The sequence below is a fragment of the Watersipora subatra genome, chromosome 9 (genome assembly GCF_963576615.1).
Source record: "Watersipora subatra chromosome 9, tzWatSuba1.1, whole genome shotgun sequence".
NCBI lineage: Eukaryota > Metazoa > Bryozoa > Gymnolaemata > Cheilostomatida > Watersiporidae > Watersipora > Watersipora subatra.
In genome coordinates, this window is record NC_088716.1 from 40,743,392 (window position 1) to 40,766,068 (window position 22,677).

Genomic DNA, 22,677 nt, shown 5'->3' on the forward strand with positions numbered 1-22,677 from the left:
CTAATCCGCTTGCAAAATAGAATTTTAATGTTTTTAAAAGTTGACAATTTTAGGGTTTGCCAAAAATAACTCTAGCAGAAATCCAATCTAAAAATACTGAATAGAAGATGAATTTTTTGGAAGCAGTTATGACATATTTTTTTCTTTCATGTTTTAAACTTTTGTACATCATTGAATCTAAAAACCATGCTTTGAAAAATCTATCGTTTTAAAAAATCTATTACTCAAAAAATGTTACTCAAATTCAGTAGGTGAAGAAACTTAGCCAAATACAACTACACTAATGTACAAGTTAGATTCTTGTCCGGTGCAATACTTTTTCCTAGAGCTCTTAACTAGTTTTGAATAGACACGAATCTTATCACAGTAAAGAACAAAGTATTAGTTTAAGTTGCTAGCTTAAGTTACTAGCTTATGTTACTCAAATTCATTGCATAAAAAAACAGCCAAATACAACTACATTACCTGCCACTGTTTATAAGGTAAGTCTTGAGCGAATGTGTACAAATAAGAAGTAATGCTTTTTTATCCATCTGTTGTAGCTATGCCTCGAGCTTTCTAATATTTGAATTACGCATTGGCCGGACACACACAAAAATAAACAACTACTTTCATTTCAATGTTACAACGGTGAATGTTGTATATGTTGATGGTAAATAAATTTTCTATGCAAATGTTTTTTTATTATCCGTGCAATGCTGGGCATTCATCTAGTATGTAAATAAAATTGATCTTTCAATAATTTGAAGATGTATGTGAAGAACCACAGCTCAGTGTGTGTAAACAAGTCATTTATCCTTCAAGTGTGAAGTATAACAGGATTTATTTTTAAACAAAGTCAACCTTGCGTGACATACTTAAGATTTGTTGCCAAGAAAAGTGAGACAACACCTCGTTAAGACAGATATATCGCTAACACATGGTCGGCTAGCGCTGCAGTTTTAGTATACAGTACTCCTTTAAATAAGTTACCATGAAACTTTAAACATAGAAGAGTGAGCTGAAGCAGAAGCTAATAGAAACTTAATAGGGCAAAAGTAAGATGGAATGAACACTGGAACGAACAGATGAGTTTGTGACTATGTAGTACCATCATCATCATTAGATAGAATTTGGGCATTCTCCATTTGCAAAGGGAATAGTACAGCTGCCCTCCTGTGCAAAAGAACTACAACTATTGCAGATATTATAAAGATAGATATGCCTGCTATCATGCTAGCCAGCTCGACCTCAGCACTAGGCTTTAAAAATAGGCGCACTCTAAAGGCATCGCTAGACCATACGCTCTCAGTCCATGTGGAAAACTCTGGTGAGGTGAAATTGTAGTTTTCGATCTCAAAGGCGGGTGAGCTAGCGTTATGGTATTGCGCGGATGACTGTATGCACATTGCCTTGCGAGTTCCATTTTCTACGAAGCCACTGATATATACGTTAGTCTTGTTCTTCACGCATTCGGAGTAGTCCATATCAGGGGTTGTTACATCGACACCTGTGTAATAAGCCAAAAGCTGTTTGACAACCAACTGAAAATTCTGCGTTATACCGTAACTTCTGTAAACAGACACATACAGCGGCAAAGGGGCAGGAGAATTTTCCAGAATATCGATGTTGTCAGTTCCGATAGTAGCGTAGAGAAGGGCACACTGCCTGCTGACAAGGAAACAATAGAGCAGGTCGTTAGTCGTAGAACTATTGGTGACAAACGTGGCATTTTTACCAGTGGCATACGAGAAAATACTCCTCGATATTGTTGTGGCGATGTTAGCGAGGAAGATAGCTTTAGGAATGGGTTGAGTATTATTGGCAATAGAGCGGTTTAAATAAAACTGGTGACTCTCGGGTGTGTCAAGATAACTGTTATAATAAGAAGAGCTGAAATTGCTATCGTAGTCGGCCAAAACGACCACCGGAAGGCCATCTTCATTCTCTCTCAGAAACATTTGAGCTGACGAGGGCGGCAAGGGCTGATCAACTGTGGCCGTTTCCACAGTCAGAGAAAATGCCTGCTCTTGTAGAGAATCAATGAACTGCTTGACTGCGGGGTGGTTGGAGGAAGTAAGAGGATCTACATGGGCATAGATTTGACGAGTACCAAATGCATCTATCAGCTGTGACAACTCGATAAGAATATCGATATCCTCTAGATTCATCCTTGCTTCTTCGTAAGAGGAATTAGGGAAGAAACCTTGACGCATATCGTACACAAGCTTCTGTGAGCCAATGTAGTCGAACGACTCGCCTGACAGCGCGAGAAACAGGACGTTGTAGCCGCTACTAAGCAATTCTTCCTTTATTGCGACTTGATTCAGCGTCTCTGCTATAGCAAACAGCACTGTCAGAGAAGAGACGGGGCTACTCGTACCAGGAGAAACATTTTCAAACAACGAGAATGTATCTGTACGTGTTACGATGACAATAGTCTTGTCCCGAGGTTGTGTCGATTCGGTGGAATGAAGAAAAGCGAGAGAACTATAACCCCCAAGAGGGTCGCAGTATGACCAAGGCGACAGGTTTCTAAATATGTTATTTCTACGCATACAAATCTCTGTGTTACCCGCCCCGTTCATGACAGCCCGTAGTTCTGCAGAACACAAAGGAGGAACGGAATCACTCTCCGCTAATGGTATATTATGAGTGAAATAACAGTTGAGCGCTCTATCTACTTCAACTTGGGATGTCAGCAACGCCAGTGGCATCTTGAGATCGACAAATAAAAGTTCGTTAGCCTCAGGATTAAACTTAAATTTGCTGCAAGAGAGCTGGGTGTCGTCGGCATATATGCTGGAACGCTCATTGGGACAGCGCCTGTCCGAAGAAAAATGGGATGGATAGCTCGCCGAGTTTGATGTTGAGGTGTGAATAACCATCAGTCCATTGATTTTGCCTGATGCATTCAATCGTTTAATTGTATCTCCGGTGAACATGCTGGTCTCAAGTAGAGGTATATAAGGGGGATGAGGACCTACAGAAAAGACGTACATGCATTGTTGATAGAAAATCATTTGCATATGAGGTGGCATGAGAAATGCGAGAGGAATGGCGAAACCTGCTTAGAATTCAAGAAGCTCATTATGAAAACAGCTGATATCTTGACAAATCTAAAAATAGAATAATTTATAAATGGTATTGCCGGGCAGCTAGACACCTATCGACTATAAATGCAAGCAACTTTGAACCCTTTATCCAGATTGTGGGTATGATTTCAGTCAATGTTTAATCGCGTGAAGAAAAACAATAGCCTTGCCAATGATATCACCCAGTCGATAGGGTGACGGATAATAAGCAATGTAAATCGCTGCAGAACTTCAAACCAATAGCCAATATGTTGTAACCAGTTCTTGGCAAACCCGCCCATCACGCTAATACAATAGCGGCTATTAGAGCGGAATACCTGCAGAGGCGAGCCTTGAATCACACTTACACACCCGAGGAAAATGAGACAACCAGTAACGTCAATTAATCATTGGATAGTGATATCACAAGCACTGCCAAAGAGAGCATCCCTGGTGATCTCTAATGCCAAATATGTTTGCAGTCGCATTCGAGCATGGAAATTTACACAATACTAAAGTAATAAAATGACAATACAATGTTATACAAAGAGTTGTCGGCCCCGGCTAATCAACATTGACAGTACCACAACTCTTAAAAGCTTTAGCATAATGTGAAACAACTTTTTCGAACAGCTCATTTTTGCTGACGCCAGTCTTAATTTTTACACTTAAATCATTGCAAAACAAAACTGGAAATGTTTTCATTAATATAAACATGCAGTAAATGTATCAAGGGTTTGGCCCCGACCTTAAAAAACTTGAACATTTTGAATTATATTATAATTAAATCTTTAGTTGTTTAGATAATTTAAAAGGTCAAAAATGTACATTTAGATTTTACTTTAAATCAATGGCAATATTAATGAAAAAGAAACAATTATTAGTTACCAAGTTACCGCTAAGTTCAATGACCGACCATGACAAATGCTAAAGGAGTCTTTTTAGACTGTACGTAGTTAGTTGAACGTACATCTGGAAATGCAGGTTTCCACTTATCAGTCCAAAATTAAAAACTGTAATAATCACAACTACTGTTTCTGTCCTTTTTATTTGTAACCATCACAAAATGGCAAAAAATATGAAGACTACACCAGTAGTATAAAAACACTAACATGGAACAAATCATAGTAATTGTTGGCAACCAAACTGATCTGCCATTGGTCATTTGGCAACCAAACTGATCTGCTATTGGTCATTTGATTGCAATAAGTTGCTTAATCTAACACAGATGAAACGGAAGCAATTGTCAGTGTAGCTAGCGTGATGCATAATTTTTATATGATTTTTGTAGTAAATGATTTTAAACTACACAATTTTGCAGTAAAACTGCTCAAAATGAAAAATTAAAGACGAACAACAAATATATATAACTAAAAAATTATGCATTTTGATTGGTCAAACCTACATAGTTCTGAGGTAAAACTTATTTGTGACTTGAATGAGACAAGCAGACAGACAACACCATCAAAAGTGAAGACCTGAGAATTGCCTTACCTTTGTCTATTAGCCAGTCCAAACTCGCTGAGTCATTAATATAATGTATGACCCCAACATTGCCGCTGTTAGCCGAATGGCAGCCGATCTCGTGTGTGCCGTTAAACCTTCTGAAGCAATTTTTAAATGACCTGAATTCGTCATATATCTGTGAACAGAAGAACACAACTATCTACTAGTTGGGTGTCTGAATGACATGTTTGATTAGAATGTTTATTGATCAAATTCACTATGTTTCCACTGTGCGGATGATACAGATTTGGAGTTGTGCTATTTGTGCTCGATTTGTGAGTTGATAAGTGTGTCATGGACATTTGCGTGTTGCAGAGTAATGCGGGCGCTTTGTTAAAAAAGCTAAGGAATTCAACACTCGAAGGTCATGCGGCTCACTGCTGTCTCGCTTAGCAATACGCTTTGGAAATAGAAATGACCTGAAGGTGAAAAATGTTTAAAAAGAAATAGCTTGTGTGTCATTTTCTTGCGAATCATTCGCGAGAGCCGTTTCCATCTTTCGCAAGCTTGAAAAAATTGGTAAAAATTAGCAAGTAGCCAAACTCGCTTGACTTGCAGATTTTGGCTGTTTCTATTTTACGGACCCAAACTTACGAACTAACGAAAAACATTACAAAAATTAAAAAACTTGGGAGTCGCAACAGCCATTATACCAAATTACTTGACCATCCAAAACTTGACACACTAAATTCCTTCATTATTTTTATATCTTGCAACAGAAACGACACATGCCGGTTGACAGTAGGTCATTTAGCTGGGGTTGATGTTTAGCCAGTAAATTTCCTTGATGGAGGTGTGTTTAGTTTAGCACATAACATATAGCTGATATTAAAATGAAACTGGAGAAGGTCAAGACATAATTGAATCATTTTGCAACACTTTAGAGACTAAACCCATTGAACAATGTTAATTTATGATATCTCTTCCCATCAGTAAACAAAAACTTTAAAAAGATAAAAGTAAATGTCGGAACTCTATATTTCCACCACCTTTATACTACATTTTCAAAACCTAAAAATGTCAAATTATAAAAAAAAGAATTTTCAAAGTAAAAAATAAGCGTTTTGGTAAATACAGTCAAACATGGATAACTCGCCCACGGATAGCTCAAACACATGGTTAATTCGAACGGTTTCTTTGGTCCGTTCCCACGTAATGATAAACTGCTATAGATGACTCGAACTCAACGCTGTTAACTCGAACTGTTTTTTGCCCAACGGCTACCGAAACGGGTGTTATCGCTTTAGAAAATCACTTTATTCTAAGCCATAGAGGTAAACCTCATCTTTTCGTAACTCATAAGCGTCGTTATTACCACCATCGGCAAAATATTTTTGTCAACGACTTTTCTAAAGGTTTGGTGAAATTTGATTTATACCATACATCCGCTTAGCGATCGCCCTTCGGAAGGAAGGAAAGTGGTATTCATTAAGAGCAACACTCCGAGGCAGTTCAATTAGAAGTTTTACGAGGTTTTACGGTACATTGAATATCACTCTATCACTCACGCTTTTTAAATGGATACTTATTGAACGTACATGTATTCTGTGTTTAGGTCAAACGATGAATAGTTTTCCGACGTTGATTCCGTGTTGAATCAATGTCGGAACGTTGAATGTTTAAAACGTCTTAAAAATTGTTGTAATTAAACGTGTACGTTGTCTTAGCTAAAAAAACTATTCATCGTTTGACCTAAACACAGAATACGTGTAAAACCGTAAAACCTCGTAAAACTTCTAATTGAACTGCCTCGGAGTGTTGCTCTTAACGAATCCCAGGTAAAGTAAGGTAATCTTTGCATAAACTTCAAGAAAAGTCGGCAAAATTGATCGTGAGTAAAACGCTCAAAAGAAAAAGATGTCTTTTCTTTTGAGCATTTCAACAACGATCAAGTTTCGCCAATGTCAATCTAAAAAACGTCCTGGCAATAACATCACCTCAAACAACAAACCAATCTCAAGTGATAGAAAAATCTCTATACTTTTTAATAAAAACGTTTTAAACTTTAAATTAGAAGCATTTAATTTGAAACAAGCCATTTGTGCTTTTGATTTATATTATAGTTTGTATATGTACATGTATCTACTAATAAATAAGTAAATACATGGACTTGTGACAGTGCTCTGATAACTTGAACGCTCTGATAATTCGAACACTTGCTCGGTCCCGTGAAGTTCGAGTTATCCATGTTTGACTGTAGATATTTGATCTCAATATCCTTTTAGGAGCAGCAAACTGAGTGACACATGACAATAGAAATTATTGAATAATGAATCATCGTTCTATCCAAGAATAAGTTTTTCATACACGGTCATTCAATCAATGCTAGGACGAGGAAGTTACTACGAAGCGCTTGTTGCCTACCAGTTTATAAGTCTCTGTGCTGGTATGGTCCATACATTCAGCCATTGTGATGAATAAAACGAGACTTGTTGAGAATAAACGAGAGATCATCATTTTTCTATCTACAAATGTTAAAAGAAATAGATCAGTTGTACCAATTGTTATGTCAAAAATTGAGCCAAACCTTGAACTAAAGAACTCCAGATCTTGCTAAAGCGTTGAAGGCTGTTTGTAATTAAAACGGATTAGAAAGTGTACAGAAATTAGAGCAAATAAAAGTTGCCATTAGTTATCAGTCTATCAGAGCTTGTAACAGATGCGCGCACTTTTGGTGCTGAAAAGTTTGCGCCATCTATTTATTGACTATTTATCAGATTTCTGTAATACTAAGTACTTATTTTAAAGGTAATAAACTTTACGTAAGAAAACTGGTTACAATGTAAACTATGCCAACCTCATGAAGGAAAACTGGCCTGTGTAAACTATGCCAACCTCCTGACAGAAAACTGGCTAGTGTAACCTACGCCAACCTCATGAAAGAAAACTGGCCAGTGTAACCTACGCCAACCTCCTGACAGAAAACTAGCCTGTGTAAACTAAGCCAACCTCATGAAAGAAAACTAGGCAATGTAAACTATGCTACTAACATGAAAGAAAACTGGCTAGTATGAACTACACCATAAATATGAAAAAAATTGGCCTGTGTGAGTTATGTCAAAACAAAAAAGAAAATTGGCTAGTGTGAACTACAGCATGACCATATATGCAGTATGTATAACACAAAACAAATGTATGACCATACTATACTCTTTCAAATGTAGAGACCATTAGGCCTTAGCTAAAGCATCCACATTATCAATTTTGTTGACATGTTAGATTGCTACTGCTGAAAATGTATGCCTTGCGACTTAGTGAGTATTTGCTATCAGTGAGTATTTCCAGTAAATAGATGCCCTGTTGTCTAGGTCATTTGTACATTTTTTCATGTTGGATATATCATACTATCTCAATTAAAAAATTATATATAATATACTGTATATGCAACTTCAGATGTAATTACCGAACGCTAAAAATACACACTACTGTATATCTATATTAATAAATCACAATTTTTCATTCTATCTGTCTGTTAGTCTGTAGCAGACTAACAGACAGATACAATGAAAAAATGTTTGTCCGTGCGTTTCCACATTCTTTGGATGTTTTCATCCAAACTTCCAAGACGTACGACCGGGCCTTCTGTTAGGTCGCTACAAATATTTTGTTTGCAAATTCCATAGATATAGTAAACCTTACTTTATCTAGTTTACTATATCTATGGCAAATTCCATCTGGTTTCTGAGACCCAGGCTCTTCGAGAGCCACTTCAAAGCTATCTGATTGACAATGGAAGTAATCCTAATGCTAGTTAATGCTAGTCTATACATGTATAAATAAATGTCTATGATACATAGACGTATATAAATATATATATATATATATATGTACTAGCTGTACTACCTGGCATTCCCGGGTAATAAAAGTCTTTGGTAAGAAAATGGATTTGTACTTAACATACAACAACATTTACCATTCTAACTTTTAAACTACATATCATGAGAGAAGTGTTTTGTGTAATTGAAATAAATTAAGAGAGAAAATAAAAACAACTAAAGGTTTTCTAACTTTGTCAAACAACTTTTAAACTTCATATTATGAACAAAATGTTTCGTGCAGGTCAAATAAATTAAAAAGATTAAAACAGCTATAAAAAGGTTTAGATGTAAATGTGAAATAATTCGCAAGTAATAGCTAAATTAAGTAGGTTTTGCTACGATTGTAAAAGATGATTTGGTAATGATACAATTAATACGAACTGAGAAAACAAAATAAAAATTCTTAATATGTAGAACTAATAATAACAATTCTTGCATAGAAGTGTGTGCATGTGCGTGTATAAAAAAGGTTACTGCTTTACCAGAAGCTATCCATCAAAACTTTAAATACAACGATACTAGTACCTCTCGATAATGGTACAAATGTAAAAATGAGATATCGTCCTGCCTTTGTCTGACCGAACGGAGAGATAATGTCGAGGCTCTTTCCACAGAGAAATATAATTGTCCGCGTGAGACGAATCGGCTTTGACCCCAGGTATAGTAATTGAACCTTACAAAACATTTTTTAACAGGGGCGTCGTAACGCGTGGGCGCATTCGTAAAATAATCAGCGGGCGCTATAGCTATGGCGACACACATACTTTGAGAATATATATATAGATATATAAATGTATACAATATATAGACGTATATAAATATATGTACCTGTATATATATACATTTATATGTACAATATGTATATGTACTTATATATATATATCAACTTAAATATAACCACGTTATTATCCTAATCTTATGAATGTATTCTTTGTGTGATGTTATTGTATTATTCAGGAGTTAAAACTTTAATTCTCCTAGTCACATAATACACTCACTCACTGAGATCTCCTCTGTATTAATGAAACATCAGCAAAATGATTAGCATTAATTTTTCCTCTCGAGATAGTGTGTCAAATTCTTTGAAGTTTTTTTCAAATGCTGGAAATTTCTATTTTCTTAGCAGTATAAATTCAGTCATTTTTGACATTTTCAGCATTCATTTCTCAAATGAGCATTTAGAAATTTACATTTAAGACAGCTTAGCAACATGACAGCAACGGAGCAGCAAAAGTATTGTGTTTAAAGACTGGTAGATAGAAAAAACTGATAGAGGTGATTTTGAGCATTAAAAGCATACAAAGTTTCTATATTCTTGTTATTTTTTAAGACAACTTATAACTGATTATATATTGTTCAGAAATACTAAGTTACAGTAGATGGCTCCATATGCTTACACACACGTTTGGTGATTACAGGCACAGATATACTAAGTTACAGTAGATGGCTCCATATGCTTACACACACGCTTGGTGATTACAGGCACAGATATACAAAGTTACAGTAGATGGCTCCATATGCTTACACACATGTTTGGTGATTACAGACACAGAAATACTAAGTTACAGTAGATGGCTCCATATGCTTACACACACGTTTGGTGATTACAGGCACAGAAATACTAAGTTACAGTAGATGGCTCCATATGCTTACACACACGTTTGGTGATTACAGACACAGATATATTAAGTTACAGTAGATGGCTCCATATTCTTACACACATGTTTGGTGATTACAGACAGGCACAGATATACTAAGTTACAGTAGATGGCTCCATACTCTTACCCACACGTTAGGTGATTACAGGCACAGATTTTAGTGTTAAATGCTATCCATTTAAATAAAATTAAGCTTTCTTATTCTATACAAATTATTACATTGAGAGTCATTTTTAAAAAGCACCATAAATAAAAAAGTTTACAGAATTGGATAATCTAATCGATTAAAATTACATAGATACTACAGTACTTATACAAATTTATTAATCCATAGTATGACTTACAGCGTTAACTTACTAGTACAACCATGACCTATTAAACACCCAATAAAATACCGTCATAACGAGACAATTCCAACTCCTTTGAGGCCAAACCTAAAAGAAAGCTTGCCTGTATTCCTGGATGGGTAGCGCCGCACCGAGACAAACTCTTACATTAAAATTTTCATTCGCTAACCACTGAAGGAAAGATGTGTGGCTGCCGTAGTTCTACTGATTCTCAGGAAATTGATGTTATATCAACGCTATAATATTTTAGTTTTGTTTAAACATAATGGAATATTGTTTTTGTATCAACTGTTCTTCAAATATACTGAATGCTTAAAAAGTGAAAATATGTTTTATTACAACTTCTCAACATTTAGGGAACAAATGAAGCATAATAATAATTGATAATAACAATAACAGCCTAGCATAATCATCATTTGCCAATGCAAATTCTTTGAAATTTACACAATTTACTGTTGGTCATAATGATGTTCCACGAAATTTGATGAGACTGAGGTTATAAATACCAGACTGCCCAAAAGATTTTAGAAAAAAACCTAAACAGGGACAACTGACAGCTAAACAGTGAAAATTCACCAATGAAAAATATCACAATTCAGAAATTTTTGGCTAAATATTGAAAAGTGTGATTCGCCATGCAACAGTCTGGTGACCATCCCATAAATTTGGACAACTGCCTATGAGTGCTATATGAACCTTATGAGAATTCCATATAGACCTTATAATGTCATTTTCAGATGAATATAGGCTCAGTGTACAGGAATTATCAACGAGATATCTCCTGATTATACTCTGCTACTAGTTTTTAATGATTTATGACACTATTCGTATGATTTAAAAAGGCTTCAGCCGACTGCTAACAGAAGCCAAGACTAATCATGGCTTCAAAATCTTGAGCCTACTTCTTGAACTGAGCATACTGAACTCTTCCATAACTGAGTATACTTCTTGAAATGATAACCTTCATAACACTATTTTATCAGATTCGAGAAAGTACACAGGCTGACTACCATAATTAGTTTGTACAGATATCCCATGAGGAAATATTGGGCATAGAGGAATGACTGTGGAGTACACGAAATCACAACAGGAAAAACCGCCACACCTTATCTTTATGAGGCAAGTATGTTCAAAGCAAAAAAGCATTGCAGCAATTTCATCAACTTTCACAATAGCGTATCCAGATTAAAAACATGATTTTATGACAGCTAAATCTTACAAAAATGTGCCGGAATATTTTGAATAGCGATGAACTTGACATCGTCTAAAGGAATTAATTTTACATGTATAAGAATCAGGGCTATGATGCTTATCAGATATTCTAACCTGATTGTGAAAGAATTTAAAGCTGTTGGGAGCAACCCTGGACTGCACTGATTCTATGGATTTTTAGGAATATATTGTAAAACATCGATTTAAGTCAATTATAGTTAGCTGTCAAACTTTAGCAAATATTAATTTTTTGCAAAAACATCTAAAACGGCCTTTGCTGACTAAGTAATTGCAATGTTGATGCACTGGGCCATGGTGCTAGACACTTTAGATATGTTTATAAAAACCAGATTTTTGATGAACATGTACAGTGCACCCTCGAGATACGATTATCCTGATATACGATTTTTTCACCTTACGAAGTTGAACATGGTGAGATCTTCACCTCGCTATACGAACTTTATTTCACCATACGAATTCGAGAAAAGTTTCGCCCGAGTTAAAATGTGGCAGTCGGTGTGCTCATAACACACATCGAAATAACAAAGACACTGAAATGCTGTTTGCCGAAAGCATTTTCACATTGTTCAGAAGAGACACGATGAACGACTTCTCTCAAGTCAATGTTCCACGTGGGAAATTTTGTGAAAAGCACATAATCGTGAGGGAGTATTCATTTTTAGCGTTATAATCCCTTTACAAGACAAAGGAAAAATGATTTCCATGACAACAGAGTTGGAGGTCATAAATAAATAGGACGCCTGTATTGTTAACATTGCCAAGGAATATGGTCGCAACCAATCAACAATTGCAATTATTAAAAATCAGAAATCCGTTAAAGCAAACACAAGGAGGAGCTTACGACTGATAACTTGAAGGAGTTGAAAGCAATACACGGGATGTTGAAGAGACATAAAAACCTACATCAGCAGAAAAGTGTCGAGTGTTAATTTACTGATGTGAACTGGTACATAAAAATAATACTGTACAATGCATATCATTATTTATCTTCTTTGTGTGGCATGTTTTTTGTGCTTTATTCGATACATTTTAGGTTTTATTTTATTTATTTCAGTTTATGTTTTATTTTCTTGTTTAACCATGTTTTTGCAGATGGGCCTGTTTTTTACTACGTAAATACAAATCATCGTGTGTATGTAACTCATATATTACTAGCTACTCAAGATAGTTGACGCATCCATATTACTTTCTAGAACTTGCTAAAACCATGCCCTTTAGGGTATAAATACGTACAAACGTCTGTATATATGGTCACATTGATTTTTGTGCACATTTCATTCAAGACAAACTACTGCACAACCTTCTCTGAATCCTTTTACAAATGTTAGCTAGGTAGCAATTTTCTGCGCTGCACCAGCATTTACAGTGCACGAGCAAGTGTCATCCTCAATAAGTGATACTCCGCACTAAGTTAGCTTATTTTCTTCGAGCACTCTCTGTACCAACAGCAAAGCTGTGTCTTTCTGGCAATTTCTGCTTTGCACGACCCAAAAATTATAAACTAGGTCAACACTAGATCATGTTACTCCAAAGGTATGTGCGTACACTACAGTAAATAAAATTTCATTTTTTGATGGCCATTATATGGTCAAGTGTTGTGAAAGGCCGCTTTTGAGAATTGCAACGCACGGCTTTTCTGGTCAAGTTAGGTTTAAAAAGGTTTTAACCAGACTCGCTAAAGGCTATAGTAAAAGCTGGGAAGCAAAAAGATTTTAGTGATGAAAAGTTAAAATTTAGTGAAATAGTTAAAAATACATACTAAAACTCAGCTTTAATTAGCTTTGAATGTGTGTTTAGTAAGCTAAACATATTTGAAGTGAAGTAAAAGCTTATGTTGTACGTACGTCTTGATATTAAGAACCTCTTTACTGTGCGCGTACTGCATTTCGTACCCACATGATGTTGCATTTTACAGTTTTGCAGATCATAATCACTTGGTGCACTTAATACAATGTAGCTACTGTAGGTAACTATAGTTACTAAAGTTAACATACTATTTTGTTACTAGTTTTCAATATGTACAGCATTTTTATAAAATTTTGAACGATTTTTACCTTTTTTTATTGTATAATTACAATGGTTTCTATACCCCAACATACGATTTTTTCAATATACGATGCCAACCTTGGAACGGATCAACATCATATCTCGAGGGTGCGCAGTATACTGTTATCAGCAAAGTTTTAACTTGTAAACCAATCTAACCGATTGTTTGAAAGATCGACTCTTACATCACCAAGTGAATGTCCATCGCACTACCTACATGTCATAATTATTGATTTACCTGAATATTGGTCATATATTTTGGGAAATTTGGTGAGTCTAATGGTTACTCTCAACAATTTATGTGCGTATATCTACAGGTTTAATGCTTAGCATATACAGTCTTACTTTGACTTACGAACTTAATGCGTTCCGAGACTGAACTCATATGTCAATTTACTCGCATGTTGGTGCAACTTATTTATATATAGAACAATTAAATATATATTGGTTTCCATACTCTAAAAAATGCAAATAAAACACTCAAATCAAGATATTGTACCAGAAAGAACATGTTGGTTATTGTCCTAACTTACCGCATGCTTTCAAAAAGCAACAAATAAAAAATAATGCAAGGAAATGTGATTAATTAAAATGTAAAATTAAATGCATACAATAGCAGCTAACGCTAGCATTTGCCAGAGAGGGAGGTATAAGTTATCCTTCATTACAACAGTTGACTTTGATAAATTTGGATTTATCAAAGTCTTAAAAGACAAACTTAGAAGCAAATCTAAAAGCAAACTTTCATTTTTAACTTAACGTAATTAAAATTTCTTCGGCGTTCATAGTTTGAAGTTTCTCGCTGATTAGCTAATTTTTCCTTTGTTTCGCTTTCACGCCTAGCCGGCCGTTTTAAGATGAACCTATCTAAGGACGTTTGCCTTTGTCGCCCTTTCAACATGTTGCGATTAGGAGGAACACAGGTGTTGTCACAAATGTTTAATGCACGACCACTAACCAACTTGTCCGAATGTCTATTTTATCGTAATAGTTTTGATAGATAGCACCAGCCTTTTCAAATAGCGTCGTTTAAGTTACGCTGCCACCGGCCAATTGTTTATCTTTTATCCAATGCCTGAGCGCTCTCCATCAGCGGTCGTGAAGATCGCTGCGCCGTTTAGAAACTATGGTTAGTCCTTTTGCGAGCCAAATGCCCTGAATATAATCCTTCAGTTTAATAATTGTGGTTGTATTTCTGTCATATTACTGAGCTAGCTCAACCACGCTTACACATTTCGAACATTTTTTCAATAATTTTCCGTTTAATATCAATTGTTATCATTTGCTTTTTCTTTGCATTATTTTTCATTTTACAGGCAAACTTTCGGTCTACGCACAGTACTTTTAATTCACATAATTCTGCACTGAAAAGCGCGCACAAAAACACGGTACAAAAATATAACCTGAGCAGTTGAAAAATACAGATTGATGCAGTTATCATAAAACACCTCCGGCAAACTTGGCAACTGACTCACGTGCTCGTATCTCAAACATGGCTCATATGTTAGTGCTAAAACTTGCTTAAAAGCTGACTCGTATCTCAAGTTTCTCGTATGTTGGAGCACTCGTAAGTTGAAGCATTACTGTAGTACAAACTAATGAAAACTTGTTAATCGAGAAATTATAGCAAATAACAGCAGTTCATCTCAATATTAAGCTTTTATGATAATATTTAATGTATACCACTTTTATTTATTAAGCAATAAAATGGCTGTAAGCTTGCTGGATTTGGACATATTGCGCAAGTTGATCCTTGGCGCAGGTTGCCACAGTCCTTTATGAGCATAGGTTGACTTTAATGTTGCATTCAAATTTGCCTGATGATTCATGGTATATATTACTTCAAAAGCGAAAAATGCTTCTAATGCTCATTATTGTATAAAATGTTAACATAAATTATCTGTTAATCCATGCTATAAGTTACGCCCTAATAGATATACATTCATACAAAACTTGAATGAATAACGAACCCTTGAATGAATAACACTGATCAAATAGATGGACAGTAATCTCTCCTACTAGGCGGGGTTACATTCCAGGACCCACAAACCCAGAATTTTTTGCGAAATAGAAGCTATTTTTTCAAGTGGGAGCTATAATTTCTGACACGTCAGAATACATAAACTGCTAGTTCAGCTTTTACAATTAATGTACGTGTAAGTACATGTACGTATAAGTATATGTATGTGTTTTACTACATGCAGCAAACATGTATAGTGTAAACAAACCTAAAATCTGTAAGAAATTAATTGGTGAGACATGATCGGGGCGGGAATCAAAGATTTAACGCTACCTATTATTGCCCAAGTAGAGTCAGGATATAGCATAATGATGGAAAGAACTTATTGGCGACTGTGCATATAGAGGAGGGACAATCAAAATTTATTCAATAGTTAAAAAATGGTCTCGAGCTGTTGTTGAAAGAGATTCTACTTTCATAGCTGACATCAATGTTCCTTAGCAGCAGTTCATTGCTAAAGAACTTTTATATCAATAGACTGTGCGCTCCACACCCATGCACATTTTGTGCACATTATGTAAGTTTGATGAATAGGAATCGAAATTTTCTTGATAAACTCTCGGTTTATATTTAAGCTTCTGTTTCTGCATTTTAAGCCTGAAAATCCACTTATGCATTAGTATGGACTTGTTCTGGTCTGAATATTCATTGTGAGAAGGCACATGTGACTATGTGAGAGGTAATAACTCTCAATTGCCACAATCTATTATCCATGTCTATAAATTCCATCCATTTCTACATATCTTTTTATATTCATTCCATCCAATCTATAAATTCCATTTTTATATTTTAAGAGCTTATGCTCAAGCATTTGCAAAATACGTAAAAGACATTTTCATGCTTCATAATCTAAATTAAGCAAATCATGGGTGAGACAATAGTGAACCGATCTTTTCAATTGTCTACGAGCATAATATAATAGAACTATTCTGTCTGCTAAAATATGCCAAGGTGCTTCTCAACCTTTTAATAGCAAATCTCACAATTACACAATTACTAAAAGTTAATTCAAAGAACACTATAATATTATATTTATTAACAGCTACTCGAAGAAGTCATTTTGAATATAGCTGCAGTAAAAAGGTAAACAAAAATGTTAGATTTCAGGGAACTTGAAATTTTTTTAGGGTCATTTCCACAAAAGTTCATTCATGGTAAAAACTAATCACACTAATACTTAGTGGTAGATAGGTACTCGAGCGGCGGATTACTGATGTCCTTAACATACGAAAAAAATAATACTGGCCTTGCGTTTAGAAAAAATGCAAGTTTCTATGGCAAAAACTATTTGTATGACCATGTTTAGCAGATATTATGCTAAATGTGATTACCTGCAACAACTAACCTTCAACTGTTTTGATGATAAATTACCCTTTATTAGAAAAATAAAAGTGTTCTACTATAATCAGATCGTTAACATGACTATTCCCCCTCTTTTTTAGTGACCACATCTGTATTCTAAATCGTTCATAAGTTTTGCTATTTTGCTATCTAATTTTGTTGTGGCTTTTGACTTAATATTTGCATCTTTTAGCTTCGAATTAAGCCATCTCAAATTTGATGAGTTAGCCTAGAGCTAACAAACTGTTTTAGGCTATGAAATTTTGTATCACAGCTTTATACTACTAAAAAAACTACTGAACATAATAATGGATCGTTTACACGGCTGTTTACAAACTCTAAAATATCTCTTGATATTATAAACCTAATTACTGAGATTTAACAGTGTAGCACAAATGTTGGCTATTGTTTGAAGTACAAAAAGAATTAATTATAAAACAAGCCAATATTCACAAAAAAGAGAAAAAACAACACACTTGCAACATGATTTCCAGTTATGCATGTTAAGTTCGTAATTTCAAGTCTTGTTGAATTTGGTTATAGAGAATTTCAGATGCCAAAGGGGTAGAACCATAAGTAGACCGTTAACTATCTACAACACAACTACATGTATCTTTGTTGTAGGTGAAGTAACACACAATAGAATTCACACAAAAGCAAAGGGTAATATTTTACATTCTAAAATAGTTGGAACTCTGAACAAATGCAAGATTAAAAGAAAACTGATGTAATAAAGGTTCCTAACTATATACATGTACATACAATTATAACGTTATCCTTTGCACCGTAAAAATTTTGAACTCCGAAACTATGACTTCATTCATTAGTAAAGCTTCACGAATTTATTAAATTGAGAGGCAGCGATATGTTCAGATGTCGAATTTTTTGAAAGACCATACAATTCATAGTTCCATTGTCAGGAAACTCAACCGATAAGAACAACGGAAGTTTAGTAGTTAATAGAACTGTAGACGTTCAAGACGCTTCCGCAAACAACGCTAAATCCGACAAAAAGAGAAGACCATTCTGAAAGAGAATGGTTTAAAAAATCTAATACATGTACGTATAATATGTTGAGTTAGGACCACCGTCCCCCCGATAAATGATCTCGCTTTTTCGCTATTATTCAACGAGTCAAGTTATTGTTTAGCCATTGTCACCCCCGGTTACATAGGTATCTTGTGTAAGACAATCATTTAAACCATAGCCATTCTGGTTCGCTATATTATCTGAATAATCGGTATCATGTGCTCAATCAGAGTTAGATGTTAAATAATATATTTTTATACCAAACTTTTGTATTACATATTTTGTCCGTATACATATAACTGTCCGTAGCTGCCGTTGTTGGCATTGCGCTAACCGAGAAAGTTTTTTCAACCGACACACACACATATACTATATACATATGGGCGTGTCCATAAATAACTTGCGGGACATTCACAAGCTTTTGTATCTGTATTTTGAATCCAATATGATTTAGAGCAGTAATTTTATGTTCACCAGAAAGAACTCCTCGTTAGCTTTCAGAATATATATAACTTTTTATGGTAGAGTGTACCCAAAGGGTTTCAGCGAGCAAAGAATGGGTGACTCGCGGGACATCAGAGAGAATGGTAGACTGAAGACATAATTTTAAAACTAAAAACTCTGTGAAGTATGGTTCCACAATGCAAAAAAAGTAAATATTTACTTGCCTGACTGTGTGGTGAATCTAAAACACCCAGAAGAATCGCCAACAATGCATTTCCTGAGCCGGCATACGCAGTAGAATTGGTTACTCGCGGGACAGTGACTCGCGGGACAAAAATGACACATTCAAAAACATGGCAATAATCTCACAGAAATAGTGCAGAAGTTTGCTTAAATCTTAGTATATGAATATTGAAACATAACACATTGTTCTTTTGATTATAATGCTATTTTTATTGTTTAAATGTGATGCAGTAGGTCTAAAAACTAAGTTTACCAAACAAATTTACAATAATGGTATGTATGCTTACTATCTGACTTTGGTTCGATACAACAAAACTTCATCTCTATAGCATAATTCACAATTATTCTGCTATACCTAAATCTTCAACAAATGTATATCTCTCTCTACCATCGATAGTTGGGCACGAAAATAGCTTGGAGATATCGGCCGCAAGTAGCCATGACTTATTATTGGTCTTAGGTACAAAAACATGCCCAGATGGCTAAACTCGTCTAAAGAGTTTTAGTTCGAGCTCCCCAATTTTCCGGTCCACTGTCTCGACAATTGCCACATAAAATTTGATCGATCTTTTTCCAACCAATTTTGCCAAAACATAATCACCAAATTTAGGTGAAATTGCTTTCGTTTTTTGGTTGTTTATGGTGTCATCAGAAATGTCTGAGTTACTTGGTGTCATTTTTTGATTGTTTACAGTGTCAGCAGAAACGTCAGCACTACTACATGTGGTATTTTCGTTACTTGAAAAGTCGTGAATAGACAACATTTCAGCCCCCCAAACTTGCTATGCTCCACAGTAGCTGGATGCAAAGCTACAACATGGTGGACTTGTTGTGTACCACTCATCGTCTTGATGTCCTTCCGCCGTTCATCCAAAAACATTTTTTGACTTTCTATTTCCTGAGGTTTTACTACAATGATCGAAACTAGTGCTGGGCATGAGTACTTCTTGGCCAACGGGTTTAGATTTTTCGAGTATCGGGTAGCTAGCAGTGCTAGGCTCAGGTATTTCTTTGCCTACGGGTTTTTCGGGTATTGGGTCTGTTGATATGGATTTTATGTTTAAATTTTCTAAACAGACATATCTTCAAATTTACAAAGCAATTATATTTCTTTTCAATTTATTTATCATTTTTCACAGTTTTTATCGACTGACATTCGTACTCGCAGCGTTAACATCCGGATTGTTAAACAGTCAAGATAGTCTGGTGCCACAGGGTATTTTTGTGTCAACAGGTGGCAGAAGATAGGGTCTATGGTAGCTTAATACTTAAGAATGTGCTATTTACCTCTCTGACTTTTTGTAGATGGTGCTCCAAATCTCATAAAAAACTTTACATTATCGACTTTTTCCGTTAGTAAGGCTTGTTGGCTTAGTAAAACTTGGTTATAATGAATTATAAAATCCATAATAGCTAGCTGTGGTAATCAATTTAAACAGAGTTATTAAATTTTCACTGCTACTACCAACGCTGATGGCAGTTTCTAACAAGGCGATAGCGGAAACAGACTAAGGACCTATGTGTTATTGGTGAAAGCGAACACATGCCGTATTAAAAAAATGCATAGATTTGTTTACGAAGCCGATTTGGCTAATTGCGTAAATACAAGTTGATTTATGTATTTCTACTCACGTTTTAATAACAAGTAATCACTGCTTGACTACAAGATCTCTAGTAGGTATAGTAAATAAGGTATGAGATGCTTTATTCTATCTATTAAATTAAAGACTCGTATAACCCATTGTCGTGCCTCCTTAGCAAACATGACACAGAAATGCCCTGTGGCCCCCAGTTTTTGTTCACAGTACCCGACGGATCCGTGTACCAAAACCCAAATTCGAAAGTCAAAACCCGAACCCGAAAGACCAGAATACCCGAGATCTCTATTACCCGATACTCGAGAGAAGATAAACCCGCGAGTTCAACGAGTATTACTACCCGTGCCCAGCACTAATCGAAACCTTAGACTCTTTCACAGCCCCCTTGAACTCTTCAGCATTTGTAACCACCAACTTTCTGCTAGTTACTGCCCTTCTTACTGAACGTTTGACACTCCCTCCTAAGCCGTCGACTGGACCCTTTCCATGCGAGGTTGCAAAAAAATTCCACTCCAGCCTTTTCAGCTCAAACGCAGTTTTGTACCAGTTTAAATTTGATAATAAGAACCGCTGTTTAAATTGTGCTGCTGATCCATCCGAAAACACAGTGATGGTCTGCAAATTTGGAATTTCATCCCTGATCATGCCAAACAGCTTTAAAAGAAACACATGAACAGCATATTTATTTACCGAGTGGAACATGAAAGGGAAAATTCAGACCTGGAGTCTAGAGCTAGTCTAGAGTTGATGAGATACCAAAATAGTACAGTAACTTGGTGTTTTGTGTTTTAAATAATAAGAGAATGCGTGTTTCTTTATTTTCCCGCAACAAAATGAATATCTCACCATGTAAATGGTCTGGAGAAGAGTTGTTACCCTAGTCCCGCGAATCACCAATTATTTTGTTATCCAAAAGGCTGGGAGCAAAAGTGTTTGTGTGCATTTGTTCGGCTTAATGCAGAAACAGAGAATTTCAAAAGATTTTGTCTTATTGCCATTATTGTGCTGGCTATGGAAACTTTTCAACCTTTCTGGTTACTCGCGGGACATTGGTTAGATGTAGTTTTGTAAAGACCGCTGCTGTCTATCGATTGATCAGAGTATCTTGAGACTTTTAAAATTTGTTCATTATTGGTCAACTAATTATAGTATAATTCAAGAACTTGCATTAACAATGTATTGGTTTGTATGCACCTTGTAAATTACTAAACCTAGCAAAAATTGCATGTATGCTGACCCAAGGTTCAACCAATGATATATCGAAGTTGATTTAAGATATCTCGAAACGTTTTTTTTCAACAATAGATATATTTAGTCTAGAACAAGTTTCATTTAAAAGACAAGCTCATACTTTCATTTCATTTTTCTGCTACAAATCCCTTTATTTATGGACAGGCCCATATGAGCAATCTTTATTGTGGTAATCAATAGTCATATTTTACAACATGTTTCCCACAAGGTACCACAGCAAGTAAACTAACTAAAAAGCAGTGTACAACAAAAAATAAAAAGGAAAATAAAAACTATAGTCTAAAAAACTAATGAATAGTCTAACTAATATAATAATGTTGGAACTGAATGCATAACATGTGTAAAAAGCAAGCTTGAGGATTGATATGAGATTGTTTCAACAAAAAGTGGACAAATAACAGCTTTGTGAAAATAGTTATGCATATCTATGACAACAAATTTCTAGTTATGAAAACCACGTATAATATAAAAATGTTAAAATAGGTAAAGATAGATGGTGAATGGTATTATTGGTCAGAGAATAGTAGGTTAGTTTGAGTTTTGTTTTAGAAGATTGGAGAGGAAGAGTTCTTAAATGAGTGCAGAGGTAATTAAATGAATTTAGCAGGTTACTGTTGAGTTTGTTGTGGTTTATGGCACTGGGTAATTTCAATCTGGTCCTAGTTTTGTGACCTAGTTTAGTTTACGGTTTGGAAGCTATAGCTGAAATATTTAGGGCAATTATTGTGGAGTATTGAATGAGCAGTGAGGCAGGTAAAGTACTGTGATAGCTTAGGTAAGGGAAGAACACCAGTAGTGCTTGTTATATATGTTGGTAGGTGGTAAGTGATGGTTTTTATTTTGTTTAGGTCTTTGCATATAAGTCGTAAAGTTTTTATTGTAACTTAAATAGTGTGTTTAAGGGAACATTTTTAAAAACAATTTTATCAGTCTTATGATAATATAGGATTATCTCAGAACAGCAACAGAAAGTTGGATAGTAGAGTTCTGTACAAAATTCTTACAGAGGAATAATTTGATATGTATATTGTCTAATCTGGGTAGCATAGAGTAGCGGGAATGAGCAAAAACTAAATGTATCACAAAATAA

At 35.3% G+C, this 22,677-nt stretch overlaps 1 protein-coding gene across 2 annotated transcripts; it reads right to left on the bottom strand.

Annotated features, from left to right (window-relative positions):
- Positions 1-804: 804 nt before the first annotated feature.
- Positions 805-17,937, bottom strand: LOC137403760 (nicastrin-like). Of its 2 annotated transcripts, none has more exons than XM_068089790.1 (4): positions 17,785-17,937; positions 6,924-7,020; positions 4,548-4,695; positions 805-2,962 (listed from the first exon to the last, which is right to left on the bottom strand). In XM_068089790.1, the coding sequence occupies exons 2-4, from the start codon at positions 7,014-7,016 to the stop codon at positions 1,080-1,082; spliced, it is 2,124 nt and encodes a 707-aa protein (XP_067945891.1). In that variant the 5' UTR covers positions 7,017-7,020; positions 17,785-17,937; the 3' UTR covers positions 805-1,079. The 2 variants fall into 2 exon arrangements, with proteins under 2 accessions (XP_067945891.1, XP_067945890.1); XM_068089789.1 differs by having other exon boundaries at positions 6,924-7,024.
- Positions 17,938-22,677: the final 4,740 nt, after the last annotated feature.

Coding starts and splice junctions, on each gene's coding strand:
- LOC137403760 (XM_068089790.1), bottom strand. CDS start 7,016: ATGATGATCTCTCGTTTATTCTCAACAAGTCTCGTTTTATTCATCACA. Junction 4,696..6,923: donor GCACAGAGACTTATAAACTG/GTAGGCAACAAG, acceptor TTCTGTTCACAG/ATATATGACGAATTCAGGTC. Junction 2,963..4,547: donor GGACTGGCTAATAGACAAAG/GTAAGGCAATTC, acceptor TCTTTTCTGTAG/GTCCTCATCCCCCTTATATA.